At 44.0% G+C, this 25,007-nt stretch overlaps 2 protein-coding genes and 2 long non-coding RNA genes across 9 annotated transcripts; 3 read left to right on the top strand and 1 right to left on the bottom strand.

Moving 5' to 3' along the window:
* The first annotated feature begins 10 nt into the window (after positions 1 to 10).
* On the top strand, positions 11 to 2,754 carry LOC125746228 (uncharacterized). Of its 2 annotated transcripts, XR_007398886.1 has the most exons (4): positions 11 to 856; positions 1,255 to 1,592; positions 1,667 to 1,725; positions 1,829 to 2,754. It is a non-coding gene; the product is annotated as an uncharacterized LOC125746228 (long non-coding RNA). The 2 variants fall into 2 exon arrangements; XR_007398885.1 differs by having other exon boundaries at positions 1,667 to 2,754.
* Positions 2,755 to 4,992: 2,238 nt separating this feature from the next.
* LOC125746224 (cytosolic purine 5'-nucleotidase-like) lies at positions 4,993 to 14,416 on the top strand. Its single transcript, XM_049019975.1, has 17 exons — positions 4,993 to 5,246; positions 5,609 to 5,726; positions 5,879 to 5,974; positions 7,401 to 7,492; positions 7,981 to 8,038; positions 8,124 to 8,217; positions 8,469 to 8,522; positions 8,841 to 8,924; positions 9,314 to 9,355; positions 9,569 to 9,661; positions 10,149 to 10,215; positions 11,255 to 11,425; positions 11,699 to 11,750; positions 11,877 to 11,937; positions 12,069 to 12,245; positions 12,356 to 12,451; positions 12,829 to 14,416. Exons 1-17 carry the CDS (start codon positions 5,228 to 5,230, stop codon positions 12,871 to 12,873), a joined length of 1,419 nt encoding a protein of 472 aa, XP_048875932.1. The 5' UTR covers positions 4,993 to 5,227; the 3' UTR covers positions 12,874 to 14,416.
* Positions 9,203 to 24,108, bottom strand: LOC125746226 (uncharacterized). 5 transcript variants are annotated; one of them, XR_007398881.1, is made up of 7 exons: positions 23,978 to 24,104; positions 18,595 to 18,705; positions 18,196 to 18,236; positions 16,754 to 16,821; positions 16,220 to 16,311; positions 11,374 to 11,400; positions 9,203 to 11,277 (listed from the first exon to the last, which is right to left on the bottom strand). It is a non-coding gene; the product is annotated as an uncharacterized LOC125746226 (long non-coding RNA). The 5 variants fall into 5 exon arrangements; XR_007398880.1 differs by having other exon boundaries at positions 9,203 to 11,400; XR_007398882.1 differs by having other exon boundaries at positions 9,203 to 11,400; positions 18,196 to 18,293.
* On the top strand, positions 17,298 to 23,664 carry si:dkey-106l3.7 (uncharacterized). The gene is made up of 6 exons (XM_049019976.1): positions 17,298 to 17,869; positions 20,862 to 21,041; positions 21,123 to 21,285; positions 22,481 to 22,563; positions 22,641 to 22,729; positions 22,836 to 23,664. The coding sequence occupies exons 1-6, from the start codon at positions 17,348 to 17,350 to the stop codon at positions 22,903 to 22,905; spliced, it is 1,107 nt and encodes a 368-aa protein (XP_048875933.1). The 5' UTR covers positions 17,298 to 17,347; the 3' UTR covers positions 22,906 to 23,664.
* Positions 24,109 to 25,007: the final 899 nt, after the last annotated feature.

The following is a 25,007-nucleotide window of genomic DNA, read 5'->3' on the forward strand; positions in this document are numbered from 1 at the left end:
AGAAGATGGATGGATGGATGGATGGATTAAACATAGATCTGTACGTGCCTTATCAGTCTGAAAGTACATTTTTGGGACACATTTGATACTGCCAGTACTGCATTCTGTTACATCAGGCTGGCCTCTCATAAGAATTGATTAGGCTGAGTGTGTACTTTTATGGGTTTTTTGTAGTAGAACAAGCAACCTAAATAATTTCCTATAAAAATTTGCTGGTACTTTGCTATAATGGAAATTGCAGTATTGTGGTTCTGACCAACTCTGTGTGGGATAACGCTGATGTTAAAAGGGCACCTGCCCCCTCTGTCTGCCTGCCTGTGCGGCTTGCATGGATGTGCCCTGCAATGAACTGGCCGTTGTAGGCTGGTAGAGGATGGATGGATGGAAAGACACTATTTTATGCTGGATGTAAAGGAACAACCCAGGAGCCCCTTGTTGGGGGGGGGGCTGGCTTCTGCTGCTGTGTGTACTGTCCAGGTGCGTGTCAGACCATGTGGCCACCAACTTGTAAATCTTTAAATTAGCTGAACAGTATTGACTGGGGTGGGGGACAGGGAGATTGGAGTGGTTGGAGAGGGGCAGACTTTACCTTTCAGGTATTGATAGGTGCATATGTGGTATGTGATAGGTGCATATGTGGTATGTGATAGGTGCATATGTGGTATGTAATAGGTGCATATGTGGTATGTGGTAGGTGCATATGTGGTATGTAATAGGTGCATATGTGGTATGTGGTAGGTGCATATGTGGTATCTGATAGGTGCATATGTGGTATGTAATAGGTGCATATGTGATAGGTGCATATGTGGTATGTGATAGGTGCATATGTGGTATGTAATAGGTGCATATGTGATAGGTGCATATGTGGTATGTAATAGGTGCATATGTGGTATGTGATAGGTGCATATGTGGTATGTGGTAGGTGCATATGTGGTATCTGATAGGTGCATATGTGGTATGTAATAGGTGCATATGTGGTATCTGATAGGTGCATATGTGGTATGTGGTAGGTGCATATGTGGTATGTGCATATGTGGTATGTGATAGGTGCATATGTGGTATGTGGTAGGTGCATATGTGGTAGGTGCATATGTGGTATGTGATAGGTGCATATGTGGTATGTGGTAGGTGCATATGTGGTAGGTGCATATGTGGTAGGTGCATATGTGGTATGTGGTAGGTGCATATGTGGTAGGTGCATATGTGGTAGGTGCATATGTGGTATGTGGTAGGTGCATATGTGGTATGTGGTAGGTGCATATGTGGTATGTGATAGGTGCATATGTGGTATGTAATAGGTGCATATGTGGTATGTAATAGGTGCATATGTGGTATGTAATAGGTGCATATGTGGTATGTGGTAGGTGCATATGTGGTATCTGATAGGTGCATATGTGGTATGTAATAGGTGCATATGTGATAGGTGCATATGTGGTATGTGATAGGTGCATATGTGGTATGTAATAGGTGCATATGTGGTATGTGATAGGTGCATATGTGGTATCTGATAGGTGCATATGTGGTATGTAATAGGTGCATATGTGGTATCTGATAGGTGCATATGTGGTATGTGATAGGTGCATATGTGGTATGTGCATATGTGGTATGTGATAGGTGCATATGTGGTAGGTGCATATGTGGTAGGTGCATATGTGGTATGTGGTAGGTGCATATGTGGTATGTGATAGGTGCATATGTGGTATGTGGTAGGTGCATATGTGGTAGGTGCATATGTGGTAGGTGCATATGTGGTATGTGGTAGGTGCATATGTGGTATGTGGTAGGTGCATATGTGGTATGTGGTAGGTGCATATGTGGTATGTGGTAGGTGCATATGTGGTATGTGATAGGTGCATATGTGGTATGTGGTAGGTGCATATGTGGTATGTGGTAGGTGCATATGTGGTATGTGATAGGTGCATATGTGGTATGTGATAGGTGCATATGTGGTAGGTGCATAGGATAGGGCCAGACCGGAGTTACCTGGGACAAAAACACTTTTATTTACACAGAAGTCCTACTATCTTAGTTATTTAAAGAAACAAAGTAATACTAACCCAGCCCCCCTACCAAAAAAAAAACCAGGAAAAAACAATGATAAACTTTACCTTGAGTCTGCCACTGTAATATTTTTATGCATCACTTATTAGGAATGTGATCGTTGTTATCCCAGGTTCACCTGGGCTCCTCTTACCACATCTTTCTGTTCTTATTGCACGCGTTCATGCTGCTAGGATGCAAACTACAATCATATATTTATTTCAAAGAAAAACAGGGCATCCCTTAGCCCGCTGCATCCAGAGGGTCCATCGCGCCTCTCAGCCCACTGCTGTCTGCTGGGAGGGTCTGCGGCCACGACAATCAGGCTTAAAAGCAGTTTATTTCTCAGTTTATTTGACTGCTGAATAGTCTGTATTTAAATTCTCTTTATTACTTATTTTCATTTGCACTACGACCAACCTCATACATCACATATCTGAAGCTCACAATAAAAGACACTTTGACTGTTACTGTATGTAGGATAGTTAAAATTCTTGCACAAATTCGGAATCTCGGAATATTGGACCTTAAGCCTAAAGGAATGCATGTCCCATGGGACTTGATCATGGGGAATTTGGATCCCGACAATTCCGGAAATAGTTTAATAATAAATTCCCAGAGGTCCCACTGGACTGGACAGATCATATGGAATATGGATTTCCTGCTGGTAGACATCCTTCTTGGGGCTTGGCGGGGATGTAGTTTAACTTGCAATTTGACCAAGCTGACCTCTGCTCCCTGTCTAATGTTAAACTGCACGCCATGACGTTTTTATAGACGTTATAGCAGTTTGCGTACGTTCCAATCTGGCCTTCAGGTCCACAGCCTCAGGTCATCTCCAGAGCTTCTCTATTCTCCTGCTTCCTTCCCCCACAGCACACAGAGAGCAGATGATCATCAGCGTGGCCCCCGGTTCGCCACCCGTGCAGGGTGGGGTCGTTTCAGACCCGTGGGCATCTTCATGGGTTCGTGTTATTGTCGTGGAAACAGAGCGGGCATGTGGCTCTAACTGGATCAGTCCCCACTCTCTCCCCCTCCCCCCCCCACCCCATTATTTTTTTCCAGTACCTCAAGAAAGAAATTTTCCTTAGGGCGAAACTGTGTGACCTCTCAGACGTTTTCGGTTGGCACGGAAATGGAGGCAGACAGTAGCAATGTGGATTATTCTCAATGGAGCTGCTGATAGAGCATGTTCCAAATCTCAAATTGGCTTACTCACACCCCCCTCACACCCCCCACTGTGTTAACGTGACAACGCGAATGGCTCTGTGCATATGGGGAGGGTGTGATAAAGCCAGGGCTCGCTGTCAAGATGCGATAGACACCCACTGCAAAGTACGTGGCTGAGGGCACTAACCTCACCCCCCCCGCCTGTCACATGGGAGCCCCGCCCCTGCATGGACTCCTCCCACTGTAACGCTGCTGTCAGATGATGTTGTGGGCACTGGTACATTACATGAACCTCATCGTGACGCCCTGGTACAGTGTCAGAGGGCAAAAGTGAAAATAATTGCCGAAATCTATGTGAATCATTCAGCTGTAAATACCAGTTAATAAAGGACCAGGCTGTACTGCGTAACTGTAGAGATAACTCCTGATTATTGTGGTTATGCAACATATTGCACTCATGCTATTGATATACATTTATTTAATTACCTGACAACTTTATGACAAGCAATTTGCAAATTCTGGCTAATATATATACCTGGGTATTTTTCTGGGATGGTTCTGATTGGCTACTCTGCATTAAGAACCAGATCCCTGGTTTCGACATTCATGTTATGCGTCCATATGATGCACCACCTCTGGACAAACAGCTGCATGCTAACTGACGCAGCAATTAGCTACTAGGTAATTAGCCGTTACTGTCTCAAAGTACTTAGTGTGGTGGGGGGAGCAGTGGTGGGCCATGCTGTAAGTGGAGATCTCATTTTCTCAGTGGGAGTGCAAGATAATGTCATCGGAGATCCTGTTTACTCCCCCTGCAGAGAAAAACTTTCCTTAGCTGCTGGATAAATCATACTATTCGGTTAGTGCTGAAAGTGAACCTAATTTGCAATTGCAAATATTTAATTAGTAATTAATTAGTAATAAGTAGTTTGGTTTCAGATGAATTAATGTAGTTTTAGATTCTAGCTTTATATTAATTTTAATAATTCAGTGGTAAAGTGGTATGTTAGCTTAAACAGACCTAACTGAATCTGCAAAACACCTATGAACAGCCGGGTACATGCTAGGAGTGCAATGCTAATATGCCTTCGCTGTTCATCTGGATGATTAGATCTGTATATAAGGGTTTGAATGGATTAAAGCTGTCAGATTTAAGTGGGCTGACTGATTTTTCTTCTGGGACCAGCTGAGGGATCCACAAGCAGAGTGGCCTTCAGGGCTTTGGCCTCCCACTGCATCAGTGGCCGCCGTCCATCCATCCATCCATCCATCCATCCATCCATCCATCCATCCATCCATCCATCTTCTGTAACTGCCTGTCCTATTCAGTGTCACTGGGGGTTCAGAGCGTATCCCAGAGACTGCAAGCATAAGGCAGGGAACAACCCAGGATGGGGCACCAACCCATCGCAGGACACACTCACACGCTATTTACTCACACATGCAAACCTACAGGAAATTTGGTAGCTCCAGAGGAAACCTCACAACAAGATAGGGAGAACATGCTAACTCCACACGTACGGAGTCATGGCGGAGGCTCGAACCCTGGTCCCAGAGGTGCGCTAACCACTGCGCCTCCATGCCATCCCCTATGGCAGCCAGTTAGTGTGAATAGCGTTCGGTGCAGAAACATCGATAAAATCTTTGCAGAGCTTTTAATTAGAACATAAGAACATAAGAACTATACAAACGAGAGGAGGCCATTCGGCCCATCAAGCTCGCTTGGGGAGAACTAAACTTTGTAATTGAATCATTACAAAGCATTATAAACTGAGGCCTTTTCTGGCAAACTAATGAAAGTAGCTGTAATGCTACGATACTAAAAAGCTCTACTTCTTTATTAGCTTAAACACAGAACGTGATACGGACGCTTATGCAGCCGGTTTAATCAGCCGAACTGCCTCAGGAGCTTCTCTGCCAAAGAGCTTTGAATGCATAACTCAATTCTGTTCACTCTTTCAGTATTTTTGTCAACCGGAGCCTGGCGCTGGAGAATGTGAAATGTTTCGGCTTTGACATGGATTACACCTTGGCCCGTGAGTTATGAGAGACTTAATTATGCTGTTTTATTCTGTAAAATGAATGACTTTACAGGTTAAGGGTGTCGGATTAGGATTATGCCCATAGAAATGAATGGAGAGTCCCCACAAAGACATGAATATGTGGACTGTATGTGTGTGTGTGTGTGTGTGTGTGCCCTTCCCAATATGCTTGTTCATTTCCTTGGAATTCTATAATTTATAGTACAAGTTTATACTGTTGGGGGGATGTGGTTTTATATCCCAGCCTTAAGGTCATGACCCTCCCCACAGGCGGTACAGTTCTGTGACCCAATTGCATGTTCTAATGTATCTAAAGTTCCCTTTGGCCTCACTGACAGCCCATGTATCCACTGCAGATTACAAGTCCCCAGATTACGAGGAGATGGGCTTCGAGCTGCTGAGGGACAGACTGGTGTCCATAGGTTACCCACATGAGCTGCTGCAGTACACATATGATCCCAGTTACCCCACACGGTGAGCGCCCCCTGCAGGACAGGGCTCTGCCTCTGTTTTACCACCATTGACATGATCCAGGTTTTTTGCTGAATATCTTTCAAATAGCTATTCACACTATTGCTACAGTATGTTGACAGCTTATAGATCACTGTCTCCCCCCCCCCCCACAGAGGCCTAGTGTTTGACACCATGTACGGCAACTTGCTGAAGGTGGACTCCCATGGTAACATCCTGGTGTGTGCCCATGGCTTCAGCTTCCTCCGAGGGTGAGGCGACACCGTTAAAATGACGGCGTACGATTGGTGCCTGACAGGCACATGACTAAGTCTCGGTTTGCAGCTTGAGACTAACAGCACGGAAAGCAACGTGTGTCTAATATGAAATGCTAATTTAAAAATATCTCCTAACAAATACTGCAATAAAAAGTACAGTGTAGCAAAGACTGCCACGTGATTTAATTGCCAAATAATCCAATTATTACAAGTTTTGCAGGTTTTGTGCTCTAATATTTTTGTCCCAAGGGCTAATAATGCGTGTGTTGTGATGTTGTAATGATGTTAATGATGAGTTAATTTTAGAATGAATATGCTGACTTCAAACCCACAGCATGACAGCGATTTTGGCAAATCGTACGGCTTAATGCTAACAAGCTGTTACATGCCAGAGATGTTGACGAAGGTTCGCCAACACTAGTTGCAAGGAACCCATATGACAATTAATTCTGACATATTTGAAATGGGACAGAAATAATGGAGATGCTTCTCCGAGGATGACGTTTCATTACTCCATAACTGATCTGGAACTTTCCTTTATCTAGTCAGGAAATGTTTACAAGACAAAATATGGAGATGAAGGATTTGCGGGCAGTTGGGTCAGAGACACTTTTCCATTTTTTTTTAAATCTCTTTGCTTTGCCAGTGGCGAGCAAATGCAGGCATATCTGAGGCTGACAGTGTTTTCAAGCAGTCATTGTTTTTCCATGTTTGAAAAATATACAAGGATCAAAATAGCAGGCCTGTATTACGGCCACAAGTATTCCCTTGAACTACAACAGATGAGACGACCAGCCTGGGAGCAGTAATGTGTATTTATATCCTACACCTGGTGAAAGGGCTTTGGGCCGGAGATCCAGCAGCTTTTGTCTGTGTCACTCCCCCTCTTTCTGCATGAGTGAGGAAATTATCCAAGAGGCCAGATTCTCTGTTTTTACCCACCTTACACCTGCTCCGTAAATCTCAGACATATTCTCGGAACCTCCTCTTCATCCTATATCTGGAATGATGAAAGCTCCGAGCTTTCCAGGCCTTAAGAGGCAGTTCCCCAAGTGGAATCGCAGCCTGAACCCAGAACCTTTGGCTGGGTTCTGATGGAAAATGGCCATTTACCTCATATCCCAGGCTTATCCCAGAGAGAACCGGATCTGGGTCACCACCGGTTTGCTCCCCCCAGGTCTGAGAAGCCCCAGCATTCCAGCTAGTGACAGGCAGACATGGGCTTTCCACGCTCATGTTACTATGAAAGTCCAGATATCCATCTGTAGTGTTCAGTATCCTCTCACTGGTCACGTGACATGTTTGACCAGGTGAGAAGGATGGCAGTTATTTCGATTCACTCCAGGAATGTTCTGTGGGTGCCGAGTATTCGCGAGCGTCAGTAGATGTAAGTGACTGGGCTCTCACCCGCTCTTCCCAGGTCAGAGATGCAGGAGTACTACCCTAGCAGGTTCATTCGCAAAGACAACACGGATCGCTACTACATCCTCAATACCCTCTTCAACCTCTCAGGTAGCCGTCTTGCATACATTGTTTTGTAAGCTTTATTTAATTGGAAACATCTATATTCGGCTTCCTAAGTGTGTTACTGAGATACATCAGTCTAACATAACAGGCTTAAGACATAGAGAAACGGGTATATAGCACTTGGAATAAGACAAAAACAATGCAGTGATCAATGTTAAAATATTTGCAATTGGGGTCCTCAAAAAGAGAATTAATTTTGTTAGGTAGTAAAAGTGTGTCTTGTTATGGGAAGGTTCTGCCTTCTCCCAATGTGTAATTCCTTCAGGGAAGTCTTCTGTCTCCTTCAATAATTAATTCACAATAATTAGCATCTCCTGAAGGGTCTGGAAAAGTTCTGACACTCTGCAGAGTCACAAATACACGAAGCATTAGTCAACGGCAGATGTTTGCCACATCAGCAACCCCCTATGTGCCTGATTCGCGATGGCGAGGCAGGAATGCTTTTCCGCATCGTGTTCTCTCTTTCTTTCCAGAAACCTACCTGTACGCTTGTCTTGTTGACTTTTTCACCAGATCTACCAGATACACTAAGTAAGTTACTTCTCCTCACCCTAGACGGCTTCCCACTCGTCCCACATCATCCATGACCCGTTCATCTGTGTCTTTCTCTCTCGAGTCTGCATAAGGGGTTTCAGCACGGCGACCTGTTCATGTCTTTCCGAAGCATGTTCCAAGACGTGCGGGAAGCTATGGACTATGTCCATGAAACGGTAAGCGAGTGATTTCATCCAGGCCGCGTGGAATACAGACTTCAAAATGGCCGACCCTTTAAACATAAGGAAATGGGAAATTATGTGTCTGACGCTTTTTAAAGTTCTCTTTATCGTGTCCTTTACCGAGATCAAAAAGCCTAATTCTTTATTTCCTGCTTGTGTAATGGGAAGTAACGCAGAGTCTGTTAATGTCCAGCCTTTAATGATGGGTGGTCTGCGTCGGAGTAAATGTTCATCTCGCCCTGCAGGGCAGCCTAAAGGAGAAGACGCTGAAGAACCTGGAGAAGTACGTGGTGAAAGATGTGAGTGACAGCAGGCAGACGGCTTGCCTTCTGTTTTGAGCTGCGCTGCAGATGAAAGAGAGCAGAGGACAGAAGCCCTGCTTGATGCTCAGCATTAAAGAGGCCTGCGTTGTTGGGGGGGTAGAGGCATAACTTCCGGACAGAGCCCTGCTTGATGCTCAGCATTAAAGAGGCCTGCATTGTGTGTGTGCGTGTGGGGGGGGGTGGGGTAGAGGCATAACTGCCTTGTCCAGATCTGAAGCAGGACTATAGTGTGGACTAAGGCTATAGTGAATGTAGTTTAGCAGAAATGAGAACCATGTGACCTGTCTCCTATAGCCCCGCCTCCCGCTCCTCCTCAGCCGCATGAAGGAGGTGGCCAAAGTGTTCTTGGCCACCAACAGTGACTACAACTACACAGAGGTGGGCGTCTTTTATGCACATGCTTCTCTATATACACACTGTTGCTGATTTAGGACAGTAACAGGCATATCTGTGCAAACAACAACAAACAAACATGACATGACGCGACAAGAAAAATAGCAAAGGCTGTTTTGGCTTAAAGGGGAAATGAGATGTGGGTTTCAATCGCTGCCGGTCTGTATGGACTTGTGTGGAGTGTGCTGCCCTCTGGTGGCTCTCTTGTGTAACAACAGCATGATTTGGACATACATACAGGTAATTTATGGATGGATCAGAGCTCAGTCAAAAACACGGATTTATTACCTCTGACATTATGAACCAAAGGGTTAGGTTTAGGGTTAGCTTGTTAGGGTTAGATCTAATGTTCTGTGTTGTCAAATTCCTCGCAGGCTATCATGAGCTACTTGTTCGATTACCCTCATGGTCCCAAGGTAAGACAAAGATCATTTCTTCATTCCTCTACCCCATCAGTCGCTCTTTTCTCGCCATCTTCAGTTCCTCTCTTTCTCTCATTCTCCAGTTCCTCACTTTCTCTCATTATTCTGTCCCTCTCTTCTTCCCTCTATCTCTCGCGACCTTCTCACATTCGTCTTTCCCCTTTAGCAAATCATACCTTCTCACATTGCTTCATGTCCCTCACACAGCACGACTGGACGACCTTCTTCGACCTGATTGTCGTGGACACCAAGAAGCCTCTCTTCTTCGCGGAGGGCACCGTGCTCAGGCAGGTGGACACGGTAAGACTTTAATAACTACTGACTCAACAAGACAACCAATCACATTCAGATGGACAACATATGTTACAGCTGCATTTTATCAAAGTTATTTAGCAAATAAATCCATTAATTAGTTAAGATCAGATAAACCAGTCATCACAAAGACATGGCCTGGTGATATTACATGTACAACAAAGCATGAACTTGTAGGTACCCAGTAATCTAACTCAGGAACCTAGAAGTGAAATTATATCATAGCTATGATATATCATGGCACTCATACTTGCCCACATAAGTAACTATAAACTAAGGACCAGAGAGGCTTTAACAAACCAGCACATACTACATTCTTTTGGTCATTTTTCCGAAACATTTCTGTGGACCCCCTTCAACTTTTCTACAGACCCCTGCAGTAACCAATAACAGGCTACTGAAGGACGGTCACAGAGAGTGAGTGAGAATCTCCAGAAGCGCCTGATCTGCTAACATGGTTGCCTTGCTCTCACAGCAAACAGGAAAGCTACGAATCGGGACGTACACAGGGGACTTGCAGCCAGGCACGGTCTACGCTGGAGGTACGTAACTATAGATATCCTGCTTTGGGTTCCAACGAGCACTCCTTCAGAGGTTTTCTGAGGATGTTAAGCAGATAATTATGGCATATCCACTCGCCTAGCATATACTAGTATTATAGTATGCCCAATAAGACCATGAATGGACAAACATGGATCAAAAGAGCATCTGCAAACAAAAATACAGAAAGGTACCCCTGTAAACAGACAAGATCACTTATAAACAACCAGACAGAAAGGCTACCTATAAACAAACAGAAAGAAACGCCATCTGTAAACAAACAGACAGATAGAGCACCTGTAGACAAATAGACGGCAATGCCACCTGTAAAGAAACAGACAGAAAGACGACCTGTAAAGAAACAGACAGAAAGACCACCTGTAAAGAAACAGACAGAAAGACCACCTGAAAAGAAACAGACAGAAAGACCACCTGTAAACAAACAGACAGAAAGGTGAATTATAAACAGACAGAAAGGCCACCTGTAAACAAACAGACAGAAAGACCACCTGTAAACAAACAGACAGAAAGGTGAATTATAAACAGACAGAAAGGCCACCTGTAAACAAACAGACAGAAAGGTGAATTATAAACAGACAGAAAGGCCACCTGTAAAGAAACAGACAGAAAGACCACCTGTAAACAGACAGAAAGACAACCGGTAAACAAACAGACAGAAAGGTGAATTATAAAGAAAGGTGAATTATAAACAAACAGACAGAAAGGCCACCTGTAAAGAAACAGACAGACAGAGCACCTGTAAAGAATCACATAAAAAGGCTGCCTATAAACAAACAGGCAGAAAACCGAATTATAAACGAACAGAAAGGCTACCTGTAAACAAACAAACAGACAGACAGAGCACCTGTAAAGAAACACACAAACAGGCTACCTATAAACAAACAGGCAGAAAGGCTACCTGTAAACAAACAAACAGAAAGGCTACCTGTAAACAAACACATACACAAACCTGCATGCCTCCTCTCCTTGTGCTTTGTCTTCTGTTCCTCTCTCCACACCCACCCCCTTTTCTCTATCCAGGTTCCTCTGACATCATATGTGATCTGCTTGGGGTCAAGGGCAAAGACATCCTGTATGTGGGGGACCACATTTTTGGGGACATCCTGAAATCAAAGAAGAAGCAGGGCTGGAAGACGTACCTGGTGGTCCCTGAGCTGGCGAGGGAGCTGCAGGTGTGGACAGAGAAAAGCCGTGAGTAACGCCGGCCGCACTGTGGGCACAGAGCCTCATCAGCTTTCTGACCAAAAATGAAACCGCTGGCTGATTTTGCACTTTACACTTATATGGATGTAATGAAACAATGACTTCACAGGGACTGCCTTGACTGACCATGCGCCTGTATTATGTACTGATATTGTGATGTTCTGACCACTAGGTCTGACTGCACATCCCACTTGATAGTTATAATTTGACATCGATTTGACCTTGAAAGAGGCGACCTGATGTGACCCTCTGTTTTAACAGAAATGTTTGAGGAACTGAAGACCCTTGACGTGTTCCTGGCTGAGCACTACAAGTGAGTGACCAGCATCAGCCCAGATGAAATCAAGGGGATCTATTTGCGGCCTGTCTGGGGGTGGGAACAGTGGCTGGGGTAGGATTGTGTGTCAGCAATTCCAGCGAGGTCTCCTTCTGTTCCCAGAAACCTGGACAGCGGGAGCACAGAGTGTCCGGATATCAGTATCATCCAGATGCGGATCAAGGTGCACTGCACTGCCCTACGCACATGCAAACGCACACACACACACACACCCACCTGTCTCAGTCACTCCTCACTGCCCCGGCCACTTCTGCCCAGTGCACGTGAGTGTGACCGGCTGTCGTACGTTTGCAGAACCTGACCCGCCGGATGGACATGTGCTACGGCAGGATGGGCAGCCTACTCCGTTACGGCTCTCGTCAGACGCTCTTCGCCAGCCAGCTGATGCGCTACGCAGACCTCTACTCCCCCTCCTGCCTCAACCTGCTGTACTACTCCTTCAGATACCTCTTCAGGGCCCCGCCTCTACTGGTGAGTCCTGACGGTGACCCCTGTTGAAGCTGTTCTTTACGCATGGGGTATCGATCTCGAACACCCTGACCTCACCGATTCAGTCATGCTGCTCATCTCTGTCCTAACAGATGCCCCACGAGTCCACTGCAGACCACATCCCCCTCGACCTCCCCGTGTTCAACTCTTCCGTCACCAACCATGTGCTGACGCTCACAGATGCGAAGGTAGTCACATGACGGCGATAAGACGCACATCTGAGAGAGTAATAATGCGATCATCTAGGACAAGAATCGCAATAAACACAGGAGCAGCTGCGCTGTCGGTGGGGATCACAAAGGCAACGAACTACAAGTCCATTTTAACTCTTTAAAATATGTAAATTAGACTGGTGTGTGAGTGTGCCCTGCGATGGGCTGGCCCCCCATCCTGGGTTGTTCCCTGCCTCATGCCCATTGCTTCCGGGATAGGCTCCGGACCCCCCACAACCCAGTAGGATAAGCGGTTTGGAAAATGGATGGATGGAAAATATGTAAATTATTAAATTTTTGTTCTGTAGTGATGTAGGAGATTTCACTTCCTATTACCTCTTATGTCCATCCAGAGGAAATGTGAGCAAGGGAAGATGGAAGAAAGAGAGAATTTCTGACTGGGGAGTCACACCTGGGAAACACCTGAGGGACAGGGAGGCTCTCTGTGTGTCTGCGTATGTGCGACTTTGTGTGCCGCCCATGCATGGAGACAAACTGAGGAAGACCCTCTATCATCATCATCATCATCATCATCATCCTCGCCCTCCCACATCATTCTCATGGTATGACACACAAAACTGTGGCAGGCAACCCCGAGGTGGGCAACGAAAACATCAGCCATAATCGCTAAATTGAAGGAGACGCAGGTGACAGTTTTTTAATCACTAGCTGATTGCTGGTTGGTGCCCAGAAAAAAAAACTGGGTCTTATGAAACCTTAAAATACCCAGTTATAAATAAATAACATGCATTCAGTGTTTAGTATAGATTTCAGCTTCTACTGTTTCAGAATTATATTTTGTTGCTCAACAAATATTTAAAAATAGCGGCAACATTTGTTGCCATTTTTGTAAATCTTTAATTCAGGTTTTACTATTTTTTAACATAAAAAGTTACCTACCTAGTAAATGCATGTCAGCGTAGCGATTTTTGTACAGAACTTTCGAGTAACAATTTTATTTTAAAAAACTAAGAAATAAAATGCAAAATATATTATTTTGATGATACAAAATGAAAGCAATACATAAAACTGGTAAATTGCTCTTTGCAGCATTTTCCGTTGTCTTCACTTGGAACATTTTGTTCACCATTTTGCTGCCCCCTGCTGGACAATCTTCAAAGCTACAGTCTCAGTGGGCACAGTCCCATGAGCGAACTCTGCCTGCAAAGTAAGCTGCAATGCAGCAAAACGTGTGTATTCCCACATCAGTTAAAATTAAAACCAAAGATGCCGTGGAACACAAGACAAAAGGAAAAACGCCGGTATCAGAACTCCTTATGAATGCAAAACGTGAAACTGGAAGTACGCCAATATTACTGTACGCAGAAAGATAGTTACCTGACTCCAAGCAGCCCAGGAACATCCAAAGTGCATCTGTGAGTGTGGATTTGTAGAAAGTGCAAAGTTTTATGCGTCTCCACCTATAATGCATTCCCGATGTAAATAGGAAGTAGATATATACGTCAGTATATTTTTATACAGAATTTAATAAAAAGGAGGCGTGGACTGGTAACATGAATTTGCCGTTGACCTGGGGAACACGCCGAGGTCGACAGACGGGTTGGGCCCGCCCCGGTATACAGGCCGTATAACACCGAATTTGGGGCAGAAAGACCGGCCCACCGGGGAAATTCTCTAACTTCCTCTTGGCCAGTTTGTGACTGATAAAATTATTTAGGTTTATTAATATAAATAAAAAGAGTGGTGTAAATGAACTGCAGTTAGAACATATTTCAATAACAGCTATATATAGCCGAGTCCTTTCCCTGCAGACGTTGTAAACTAACCGTGACATTGCTAACTTTGTGTTGCATTGTGTTCAAGGGCAATAGGTGGCAGTATTATGACACGTGTGAGTTGAAATGATAACGAAATTGGTAGAATATTTGATATTCCTGCTTTTAAGAATTAATAAAGCAAAAATATGTATTTGAAAAACTATTTTGGTGTCTGTTTCCTCTCAGTGATCTTACAATACTACAATGAATTTAAGTGTTTATATGATCATCATCAATCGTTATTAATTAAAAATATATGTATGAGGCCGCTTAATAGGAACTATATGTTTATATCCGTGTTTTCTGTCTTTAGGCACAGGGTCCCCCTCCCCCAGGCACAGGGGCTCGTCCAGGCCGTTCCTTAACTATTATTGAATATGTTTTCGCGATGTCCAACAGGAGAGGGCGCCTGTGCGAACAGGTGCTACTTAGGTAACTGGGAATTCTATCCCTGCATCACTTAATGACTTTATATAGGTCATAGTGATGGGGGGGGAATTTAGAACCCTACTGATAGGCACCTTTATTTTTATTTTATTTTATATTTATACCTAGATTTTGCCAAGTATCTGTGTGCGTAGAATCCCACACATCACAATGAGGACGTGCAAAACTTCACACACAGACACACAGTGCAGCTGGGATTTGAATGAGAAATGAGGCAACCTACTGAGCCACTTAATCACCATGCCACACAACCATCATCTCTCCCTCAATACCATTAATATTCGTAATATTTCTTGAATAGCGGTATTTCGTTCCCAGTTTAATCCCAGTCTTCTCCCATTTTCTCCCTTCGTTACAATGTACTGGAAAGCCATTAGGCTGACATCGAGGTGGATACGGATAGCATGTGCACCACAGACTACGGTTGGTATGTTTGTGTTCTTTCAGAACTGAATCATTATATAAAACAAGAACAAAATGAAACCGATGTTCTGTCACTTCATTTCCAGCAATGATTCCCTAAATTGAAGTCCAAACTCTCACTAAGTGCCCAGAGGTTTTCTTGAAAACGTATCCCGTGGGCACAGCGGGTTTTGGAAATTTTGCTCTTCGGTGAGAAGCAAGAAGCCGATCATGGACTGCAAGCAGCTACTGGCAAAACCTCCAGATTTGTATCAATTACGGAAACAAGATTTTTTTAGCAAGATGATAATTCTGGACCTAGAGACACACCTTTCTTGCGAGTTTGTGGATGCGATTGAAATGCCGATACTGCAGGAATGTGTTCTGAGAAATTCCTGCGCTTCTCCCCAAAGCTCGCATTGTTTGTCAGCTTCCCGCTCTTTGTTTTCTTTGCGGCCGGCGCCTTTCCTACTGACTGACCGGCTTGTTTCAAAACTCTTGCATAACACGACTTTTCCCCTCTGCAGAGATATCGGCCTGATTGTTCCTACCCACCTGATCAGCGGAATGTAGCGCATCATCTTCGCAATCTTTTGATCACTGGCCGAAGACAATAAATCACAATGTCCTTCCCAGTTTCAGTGAATAATATGACAGCCCCTCAATTACGAAGCGCGTCCCTAGTCAGTCCGTGACCTAACTGTAAAGCAACATCTACCCACTTCCTTCACTGGTTTTGTGTCTGTTTTGTTTGTCATTTGTTCTTGGAATGTTGTTATTCTGAACTGCTGATTCTCACGGTGAGTTACAAAGACAACCGGACAAAGTGTTGAAAGATTACAGATTTGGGTCAGTTAGAGGTAAACTGGCACACATTACATTATCTTTCAAAGACACTTTTATCCAAAGCGGCAGACATAGGAAAGCAGAGCCAGACGGCACCTGGAGCAATCAGGGGTTAAGGGTTTTGCTTAAGTACTTACTAGTGAAATCACTCTGTTTACCCAGGAATTTGAACCAACAACCTTCTGATCACTGGCATCTGAGCCACACACACACAGAATGACACAAGTTTAAGTTAGGTTCAGGAGTTCAAAAATGATGACTCTCCACCCACCTGTGATGCAGACATGCACACTGATTGATGGCTTGAGGCAAGAGGTGACTGCAGCTCCTCTTGGCATTCCTACTTTAAGTCCATCTTTGCTCCTATCAGAGAATAAAGGACATCTAAGTTCTTCTTAGCAATATGGCAATCACAGACATGGAGATTGCAACACTGGCCACTGTCTGACAAATTACAAATAAATTGTAACTTCTGCATGCCATCCTAAAAGTGGGTACCTAAGCATTCACAGTTATAGCTTCCATTTATTTAGTTAAAGTTAACACAGTTAACTAAAAAAGTAAGAGATTATTATTAAGATATTAATTGGGTGGTTGGTTTGTAAATGTCAAGCAACTTCTGGTAAGAATCATAAGACAGTCATATGTAGGTTAGACCAAAAAAATTTAAGTGGTCCTCTGGGATGATCGGAATCCAGCTCTGCAGGCCCAGAGGCACATCCCAGAACTGCAGAAACGCAGACGGCAATCTTCCCGAGATAAGGCTCGGCAAGAACGTGACACACTGTAGACAAAATGCTGTTACCTGAGATCTTAAAGCTGTCAGTGGGGTGCCTGTCCTTTCAAACAGGCCATTTGTCACATTCTGTCAGACTGAAAGAGATTTTTTTTACTTTATTTTTTATTAATGCATAGCTTTTTTTAGATAAACCAGTATGGCTTACTTGTTTAGACTTTCTATAGTTGATTCACATTAATGGCATGTACACAGTAATATTGATTTAGAGATTTATCATCACAGACTACAATAGGTCTTGTACTAAGGCTTAAAAACAAATGACACTGGGTCAAGCGTCATCCTGTCCTGGCCAGGAGAGTCCAAGTAAAGCTGAGAAGGTTGAATGACCTTAAAAGGATATTTATGTGATGCGGAGGCCTTGGAGGTTTTGGTAGGAGAGAAAGGAATTCAAGAGACAATGAGATTAAGGCAGAGCAAGGTGAATGGAAGACTGATGGCTTGAGGGAGGTGAGGGGCGTGGTCTAGGGAGGTGTGTGGGCGGGGCTTATACACAGTAAATACAGTAGCACACATGGTCACACGATCTTTTGGCACATTCGTGCCTCTCAATGACTGAGCTTTATTGACACAAGGTGTGCAGAGTGGGAGAGGAGGACAGAGATGTATTTATACAGGAACTTTGGGCAAATTATGGAGGCCTATGTAGGGAAGAATTCCAGCATTGACGACTCAGAAGATACTCATTCAGGGGGGCAGGACTCCGCGCTGCGAGAGGGGGCCATGGATAGGTCAGGCGTACTACTGAAGTCGGAGTCGGAGGACTCTGGGGTGGAGGAGCCAGTGGTCACCCCTCTTGGCTCAGAGCAGAGCTTCTCATTGGGCAAAGATCCCGAATTGGCAGATGGGCCGCTCTCGCCCTCACCTCTGCCCTCACCCTCACCAGCCCGCGCTCCCTCCTTATCATCACCCCCAAACCTGAAGGGACGGGAAGGTTGGCGCAGAGTGCGGACCCAAGTCGAGTTGGCTCTACAGAGGACCAAGCAGAGGAGCTCCAGAACTCCAGCGCCTCAGCTGCCCATCAGCTTCATGATCCCCCAGCCCTCGTTAGGTCCGAGTTTGGATGAGGGGGTCCCACCGTTGCTGGACCCTGAGCCCTGTCAGCAAAGCCAGGGCAGATCAGAGGTGAGGCCACCTTACTTCGCATTTCCTGCAGGCCACCTGCTCATTCTTCATCCTCTTTAATATCTCTTTCACCCTCAATTATTTACAGATACGATAAACATCTCAGCGTCCTTTACAGTCTCCTGGTAGCTGGACGGTGTCGATCTCATTGCCAATTCCTTAATGCTTCACGTCAGGGGACCCTAACGTGTCAGGAACTCGTATCGATGTTGTGCTTTAACATCTGATGGACAACACAAACCCAATGTCACCTGAGTGCCGTCAATGACTTCCCGGCAACGCAATACGGCATTAAAAGCATCGTATTTTGAAATAGGAACACTTACGGTTTCAGCTCTGCAATCAGCTACATCTCGTTTTCTGTCCTCTGCGAACACAGCAGGACAGCAGAACTTTTAGCTCCAGGGACGAGAATAAGGAGGGTCTGAAAACATGATATTTGAGGTTCTAAAAGATAATGAAGACCTAATATTCTTACTTTCTTCAAAAAAAAAAAGGGTCTTGATCGTTCGTCGTGATGTAAAGCACGCTACAAACTAACGGAGTTAAACACAAGCAGATGAAATGCATGGTTTTCTCTATAATCACTGTTGTGTCATCGAGGTTATCGACATTATTTTGTTTTCAGGTGCATTTTTTGACTTTCAAACAGAACCAGTCTATCCAGGTGCTGAAACTCAGAGGCATGAATGGAATTGGGGGCGTGGTCTGTGTGTGTGACTCACATGCTGCACAGGTGTGCCCAGCCAATCAACAGTTGATTTGTAGATACTGCAGATGCCTCATGCATGGAAACACATCGCTTTCCCAAATTTGTCACAGCAGTTCTGGAATATCTGGGGAGAGAGTTGCATAGATATAAGGGGGTCAGTTTTGCTTGGGGTGATATCATATGCAAAAGCCGAAAGGGCATGTGGGGAAAATTGTACTCTGGTTTTAGGTCATCATTTGCGTGGGTCCAATAGATTTTTGCGTACTTGTGGTGGATTTAACTGCTTAACCTGTATGCAGGTAGGCGGAGCCTGCCATAACAAAATCGTAAGTAAAAAGTGTGCAATGACAACTTCATTGCTTCCAGAGCATATTACTTTACTCTGAAAAATCTTTCTGATGTAAAATACTTGAATATTTCCTCCAGGCGAAAGAATTATGAGGAAGAAAATTCTGCTTGGCCCCATCCTTAGTGGTCACTGTGGCTTTTATAAACTGTTACTGGGAAAAGTCACTTGTCAAATAGAACCAAAAACACTTGCTTCTTTACCCGGGCTGTCACCCTACTGAACGCAGCCTGAGACTTTTTAAATACTGATAAAATATGATTATGAAGTGTGACAGGTAAGGAATTTTAAACATGTGTATGTATAGTACACCACAGTGCCGGAAACGCTGCAAATAATTCCCTGATCAAGCCGATTCTGATGACAAATCCATGACACTGCAGAAATTCCTTAATTAGCATCAAGTTTAATTAAAAACCCCCATCAATCCATATGTTGTGTTTTTGCGTGACGTTTTTTTGCTGACACAGATAGAGCATCTGTGTCAGGAGCATTAGAAAGGCCTGCTGTCGATCTGACACACACTGCTAGTGCTGCATCACTCCCACAGGCCCCTGTAAAACTGGCACTCCCATGTGGCCTAAAATTGGACCGACATCGTTCGCTACGTTTCTAAAACCCACACGTCCCACAGTATCTCAGTCATTTGGGCTCAGGGGCGTCATTTTGGCCCCCTTCTGTCTCAACACCACCCGTGCTGACTGGTGTTGACTAACTGGAAACCGCCTACTAGATTTCTGCAAGGCAGTTAGCGTAGCTGTTGTAAACAATACTTTGCGAATTCTATAGAAGGATGTGTTTCAAATAACTTTAACTCAGATACATCAGTACAAAGCAACAGAACTTTCTGAATAATTCTAAATTTAACCTTTCTGAATGTTGCTGGCATTTACTTCTGGGGTTTGGTTAATTGTTTTCGCTGCTGTGGTTTGCACCGCAAGGTGCTGATGGAGAAGCTATGTATAAGGAAGCTTACAGCACATTAGCTGTTTGCTAGTAACTTGTAGCCTGCTAGCAACTTGCAGCAGGTCAGCAGCTTGTGGCGTGCTAGTAGCTGGTAGCATGTTAGCGACGTGTGAAACAACCACAACCTGGTCTTTGTAGACCCTGAAGACGCTGCTGTGTGTGTTTGCTCTATTTCTCTCACTCTTCTTGTTCGATGGAAGTGTGAAATTAGCCATAACTTTAAAATAGCAAAATATTCAGGTCAGACTGGCAAGAACGGACACTGCAGATAATGAGCATTCGAGAAAGTCCTTATCATCCTTACCGCGTTCTTTCAGTGTTAACCCTCATCACCATTTTGTTTTCGACACAGTGACGGAAAATGGCAACTTCTGTGACGCCTTAAAGCAGAACGTCTCTACTTTTATCAGCAGATATGATGAGTAGGACACATTCCCAAATGTAACATCTCAAAATCAACCTTTGATCTTATTTTTTTCTTGTCCTGAACACTAGCTTTCAAAGTTAATTTCTTTTTCTAAAAAGCGTGTTTGTACAGAATTGTAGGTGTTTTACACGATTCTGCAATCCTTAGTTCCTCTTGATCTCCAACTGGTGACCAAAAGCTTCCTGATTAAAATCTCTAAGGGTATTTTACATCTTGCAAAAATATGCATTGCTTAACCTAAAAGTACTGGTGTTCAGCTATAGTAACAATTCATTTGTTGACTAATTGTTAATATACAGTTGTACTGGACAAAGTATGTATGTAAGCAATGCCCTTAATGCCTTCAGTGTTTTTACTGCCCAATAGTGTTTTAGCTAAAGTGCCATTGAAGCTGGATCAGTCCAGTGAAGCATCCAACTGGAGAAAATTGAAGCTGTATTAAATGTAAAAGCACTATAATATAATATAATATATAATATAATAAAAACCGAATCCAGAAGGAAGCATGTCATTTGGAGATTCCCTCTCTGTCTCTCCCCAGGTGGACAGCCAGGTATGTGGTGAGAAGGCCGACCACGGGGGCCAGCTCTCCCCTGGGCTGTCGTACCTGGATGAGGTCTGCAGACTCCTGGAGGAGATCGCCAAGCTGCAGGCGAGGAACCGAGAATTGAAGAGAGAGAGGGATGGACTTCAGTACCAGCTGAGAGACAAGGAGAGACAGGTGGGGAAGACCGCTCTGAGCTCCGAGCCTCAGTGACGGCAAAAACAAGACAGAAATTTGATTAGTCTCCGGTTCGAACAGGAGTTGAGGTCCGGACAATGTTTGTGTGGCGCTGCCGAGTCAGCCAGTGAGGGACCAGCACAGAGGCGAAGGGGTCCCATGTCCAGTGGTCTTGCACCCGGGGAGCAGCCAGCGTTTCGGCGGCGCTCCATGTCCGACTCAGAGGCCCTCAAAAGTAACGTGGGTAAGCGACGACAGTTACTTGATGTCTTGGATGTACTGAAATCACTGTTCCCAGAATGTTGTGATGTACACTGTCCGGAAAAATATTTTTTTTTTTACTCATATACGATCTGAACACATTCCTGACTTTCGATGAGAGTAAAGTCATAACCTGCATGTCACTAATGGGAATGAGGCTGAGGAACATGTGGGTTTGAGCGACTGGTCATGCAGTTTGGACCTGGTGCTGGAGTCTTTTGTCTCCTTAATTTGCTTGGAATGTCACAAGAAAAATGTTATTCCATGTATTTGATCGCAGTAATACTTCTACATGTCAATCAAAGCAAAGATCTGTTGTTATGTGGTCTGCAAACGTGGCCAATGGTATCCCTGGACTTCATCTTGCAAGACAAAGGTGAAATTCTCTGAAGAGTCACCTGAAAGTCTTTACACGCTTCAGGCGGACTCCAGGTAGTTTAGACTATTTTTACTAGTGTACTTCCAGTTCAGAGTCTCATAACTTCAAGTACTTTTTGAGTAACAAAACAACTTTTCATTTGACAGCATGAAGAATTTTTAAGTGAAAAATATGTACCCTGCCTCTACACACCTTTTTTGAGGCTCAGAAACAGCATTAAGCAAACTTGTATACTTTTGGGGTGCCTATCTCATAAAGGGGACCAAGTAACAGGTAAATGTTTTATATACAAGAGATGAATTTGACCTTGAAAATAATAGCTTAGATTTATGCAAAAGTTAAGTTTGCCCATACTCTGAGATAATACTGCTTTTGGTAGCTGTAATTGTAAGAGTTACAGTTCATAAGAAAAGACCCTGGATGAAAATGGATAAAATGTGTTATATCTCAAGGAGAATGTTAAAAGTTATCTGTAATTCACAAGCCAAATTCCATCAAGATCAAAAACAGTGATGCAAAGGCCATTTGTTGAATTAAAACGGATTCCTCTGTTTTCCTCGCATCATGATGAATGCAGACAGGTAAGTATAAGACCTGAGAAACCATGATTAAAGTTCATCTGGCTTAGATCAGATCAACTGGATTGGCCACTGGGGACGTTTTTGCTCCCTCCCAGCTCCTGGTAGCAAAAACATGGACTGGAAGGCATGGAAGTCTATGGAAGCATCTGAGGATTTAGTTGAAGGAGCATCATGATATACAGGAAGGATGAGTTCATGTGTGCTTGTTGGCTTTGCAGAGCGGTGGAAGGAGACACTGGACCATGGGAGTACGAGGCAGCTGACAGAGGTGGACAGCAGCAAGCAGACAAAAGCCAGACAGGTATGGACCGAGTTTACTGTGATAGCTCTGTGCTCTGATCGCTTGTGTGTGATCGTGCGATGGGTTTGGCTCAACAGGACAGAGTCAAATGGCAAGCAGCCAGCCTGAATGAGACCTCAGGAAAGTTTCCAGATCCCACAGAGGAGCCTGACAAGGAGCCTGGCAGGTATTTGAGAGTGATGTCAGGGCAGCTATTGGGTTAACCTACGAGCCTGTTAACATCTCATGATGCTTAACCTACTAAGGGACTGTATGTTTCTCTTCATAAATAGCAAACAGAAACTGAAGAAGAAGCAGCATTCTCTATTCAAGAGGAAGTCCAAGAACAAGAGTGTGAAATAAAACAGCCATCTTGCACCACTCCCTGGTTGCGGTGGTCAGGGGAGCCTGAGATTCAACGATCCCAAGCTGACCGATCTGTATCCACAGCCTCCTGCTGATAATTATTAGGTACTCTGAGCATGTCTTTCTAAATGGAAGAGCTATCTGTAATAGCGATGTGAAGCTACGAAGCATCTCGATGAAGTACTTGCACTTTATTTATAGCTGTTGGCATGTGAATAGCTCAGTGCTTAATTCGGGCTGTACCCCGCTGGTTTTGATGGGTTTCTTCACAGCTGTATGACTGATATGTGGAAGGCTTACGATCATATGTTTAATATGTAGATTTGTGTAACGCGTTCACTTTATTCGTTTACGTGATTGCTACGATTTAAATCTCTTACGTTATACCCGTATTTACTCGATACATATCCATATATAAACACAGAACATATACGCAAATAAACGCTCGAACATTGATTCACCTTACGCAGGCTATCAACTGAAAGCACAGTATATTTTATAAATAAAGTATAATGGTAACGTAACAAATCATATCATCATTCCAATCAGTCACGTAGTGTATTAACCAAGTTTACACAAATCCATTTGTCTGAAAATATCTAATCATGACCGATTACTTACGTTTATGTTATTTCCCTAAATGCAGAAAAATGTATATTTTGTGAAGCACATATATGAAATATTTAAAAGGGTAACGGTTCTGTTTCGTAATGTGAGCTAAATTATTTAATCAATAAATTATTCGAATTTCTTGTACTTTATTCGTTTTTTATTATTAAAATATAAGCACAGTATAGCAAAATGAGCATTGTAATTTAATAAAAAAAAAAAACTATAAGCATACTCATTTGTCAAGTATAAAAATATAAAATTGAAAAGATTAAATTGCGCAATGCTTTTGCCCTTTTGTTTATGCCTAAGATAGCTGCGATCGGCTGTGCTGTCAGCCTACGATGACAAACGTCACCAGACAAGTCTCCGTTGTGGGGGAGGGTTTGGGGGATATATGTCACAAGATATTTGGAAAATTTCAACCGCAATTTAGCCTTCAGAAAAACACAGCACTTACTGGGGGTGATCCTCAGCTAGGTACTATACAGACGTTTTTTTTCCATTTTTTGATCCGTAGTAGCGCTTTATTTAAGAATGGGCTGATGAGGCAGAGCGAGTCACGGCCGCCGGCGCCCACTCATGGCTGAGTCAGAGAAGGACGGGTACGCGTGTGCGCGCCTGTGTGTGAAGAATGGAGGGGAGGAGCTTCATGTCAATTGTCGCCGATTTCGCCACGCCCCCTTCTTAGCCCTGTTTACTGGAAAACGGGGGCCGAGGATTGTGATTTGTCATCACAGGTAATCGTTATTAACATTTGACTCGTAAACGGCTATTCTGTTTAAAGAGGAAGCCATTATCCTCGTGTCTGGGGGAGGAGGGTCGTGTGTTTTGCCACGTGCAAATATTACAGTAAGACACCGAAGAGACCATCAACAATAGATGAAGGCACTCTGACTTTGGAAACCTATATTACAGACGTGTAACTGCACAAGATGCCCGCGGGCATGAAGCTGAACAGCTCCTCCCCGTAGTGATCGCCATCCCATCAGTGCGTTTCACCCCGTAACCACGGCACCCTTGGGAAGGCTGGATGCCGAAACACCTGTGCTGACAGCAGCAGGGATGAGGCAGAGCGACCAGTGGACACACCAGTGAAATCAAAATTTACTGGATATGAATCCTGTGTCCTGTCACCCCTCACTATGCTGGTCACCTGGGGGGCTGTTGGTGACAGTGACAAGAAAGTCCTCGTGACACAGAAGACTGGCTCAAGGTCCCATGCATAGGTGACCTTACATTGTGTCTGGGTTCTGAAGCAAGCAAACAAAGTAAAGGTCACACTTTACATAGTTTTATTTAAATCTGTTGCCTCTTTATTTCGTGCAGCACATCCCGAGAAATTATTATGCTGTGTAAAATCATTGTAAAAAGTACAACAGAGTTAGGCAGAATTAAAATAATAAAGCAATCAACAGGCAGAACTTATGGGATCATTATAAAAACGGAACAAAAATCTCAGAGGGCCTGGTTCTGTCCTGGTGTCATCA

This window comes from Brienomyrus brachyistius, chromosome 7, assembly GCF_023856365.1.
Source record: "Brienomyrus brachyistius isolate T26 chromosome 7, BBRACH_0.4, whole genome shotgun sequence".
In the NCBI taxonomy this organism is placed as follows: domain Eukaryota; kingdom Metazoa; phylum Chordata; class Actinopteri; order Osteoglossiformes; family Mormyridae; genus Brienomyrus; species Brienomyrus brachyistius.

Coding starts and splice junctions, on each gene's coding strand:
- LOC125746224 (XM_049019975.1), top strand. Junction 8,039..8,123: donor AGATCTACCAGATACACTAA/GTAAGTTACTTC, acceptor TTCTCTCTCGAG/TCTGCATAAGGGGTTTCAGC. Junction 12,452..12,828: donor TGACGCTCACAGATGCGAAG/GTAGTCACATGA, acceptor ATGTCCATCCAG/AGGAAATGTGAGCAAGGGAA.
- si:dkey-106l3.7 (XM_049019976.1), top strand. CDS start 17,348: ATGTATTTATACAGGAACTTTGGGCAAATTATGGAGGCCTATGTAGGG. Junction 21,286..22,480: donor GGCCCTCAAAAGTAACGTGG/GTAAGCGACGAC, acceptor TTGGCTTTGCAG/AGCGGTGGAAGGAGACACTG. Junction 22,730..22,835: donor CCTGACAAGGAGCCTGGCAG/GTATTTGAGAGT, acceptor CTTCATAAATAG/CAAACAGAAACTGAAGAAGA.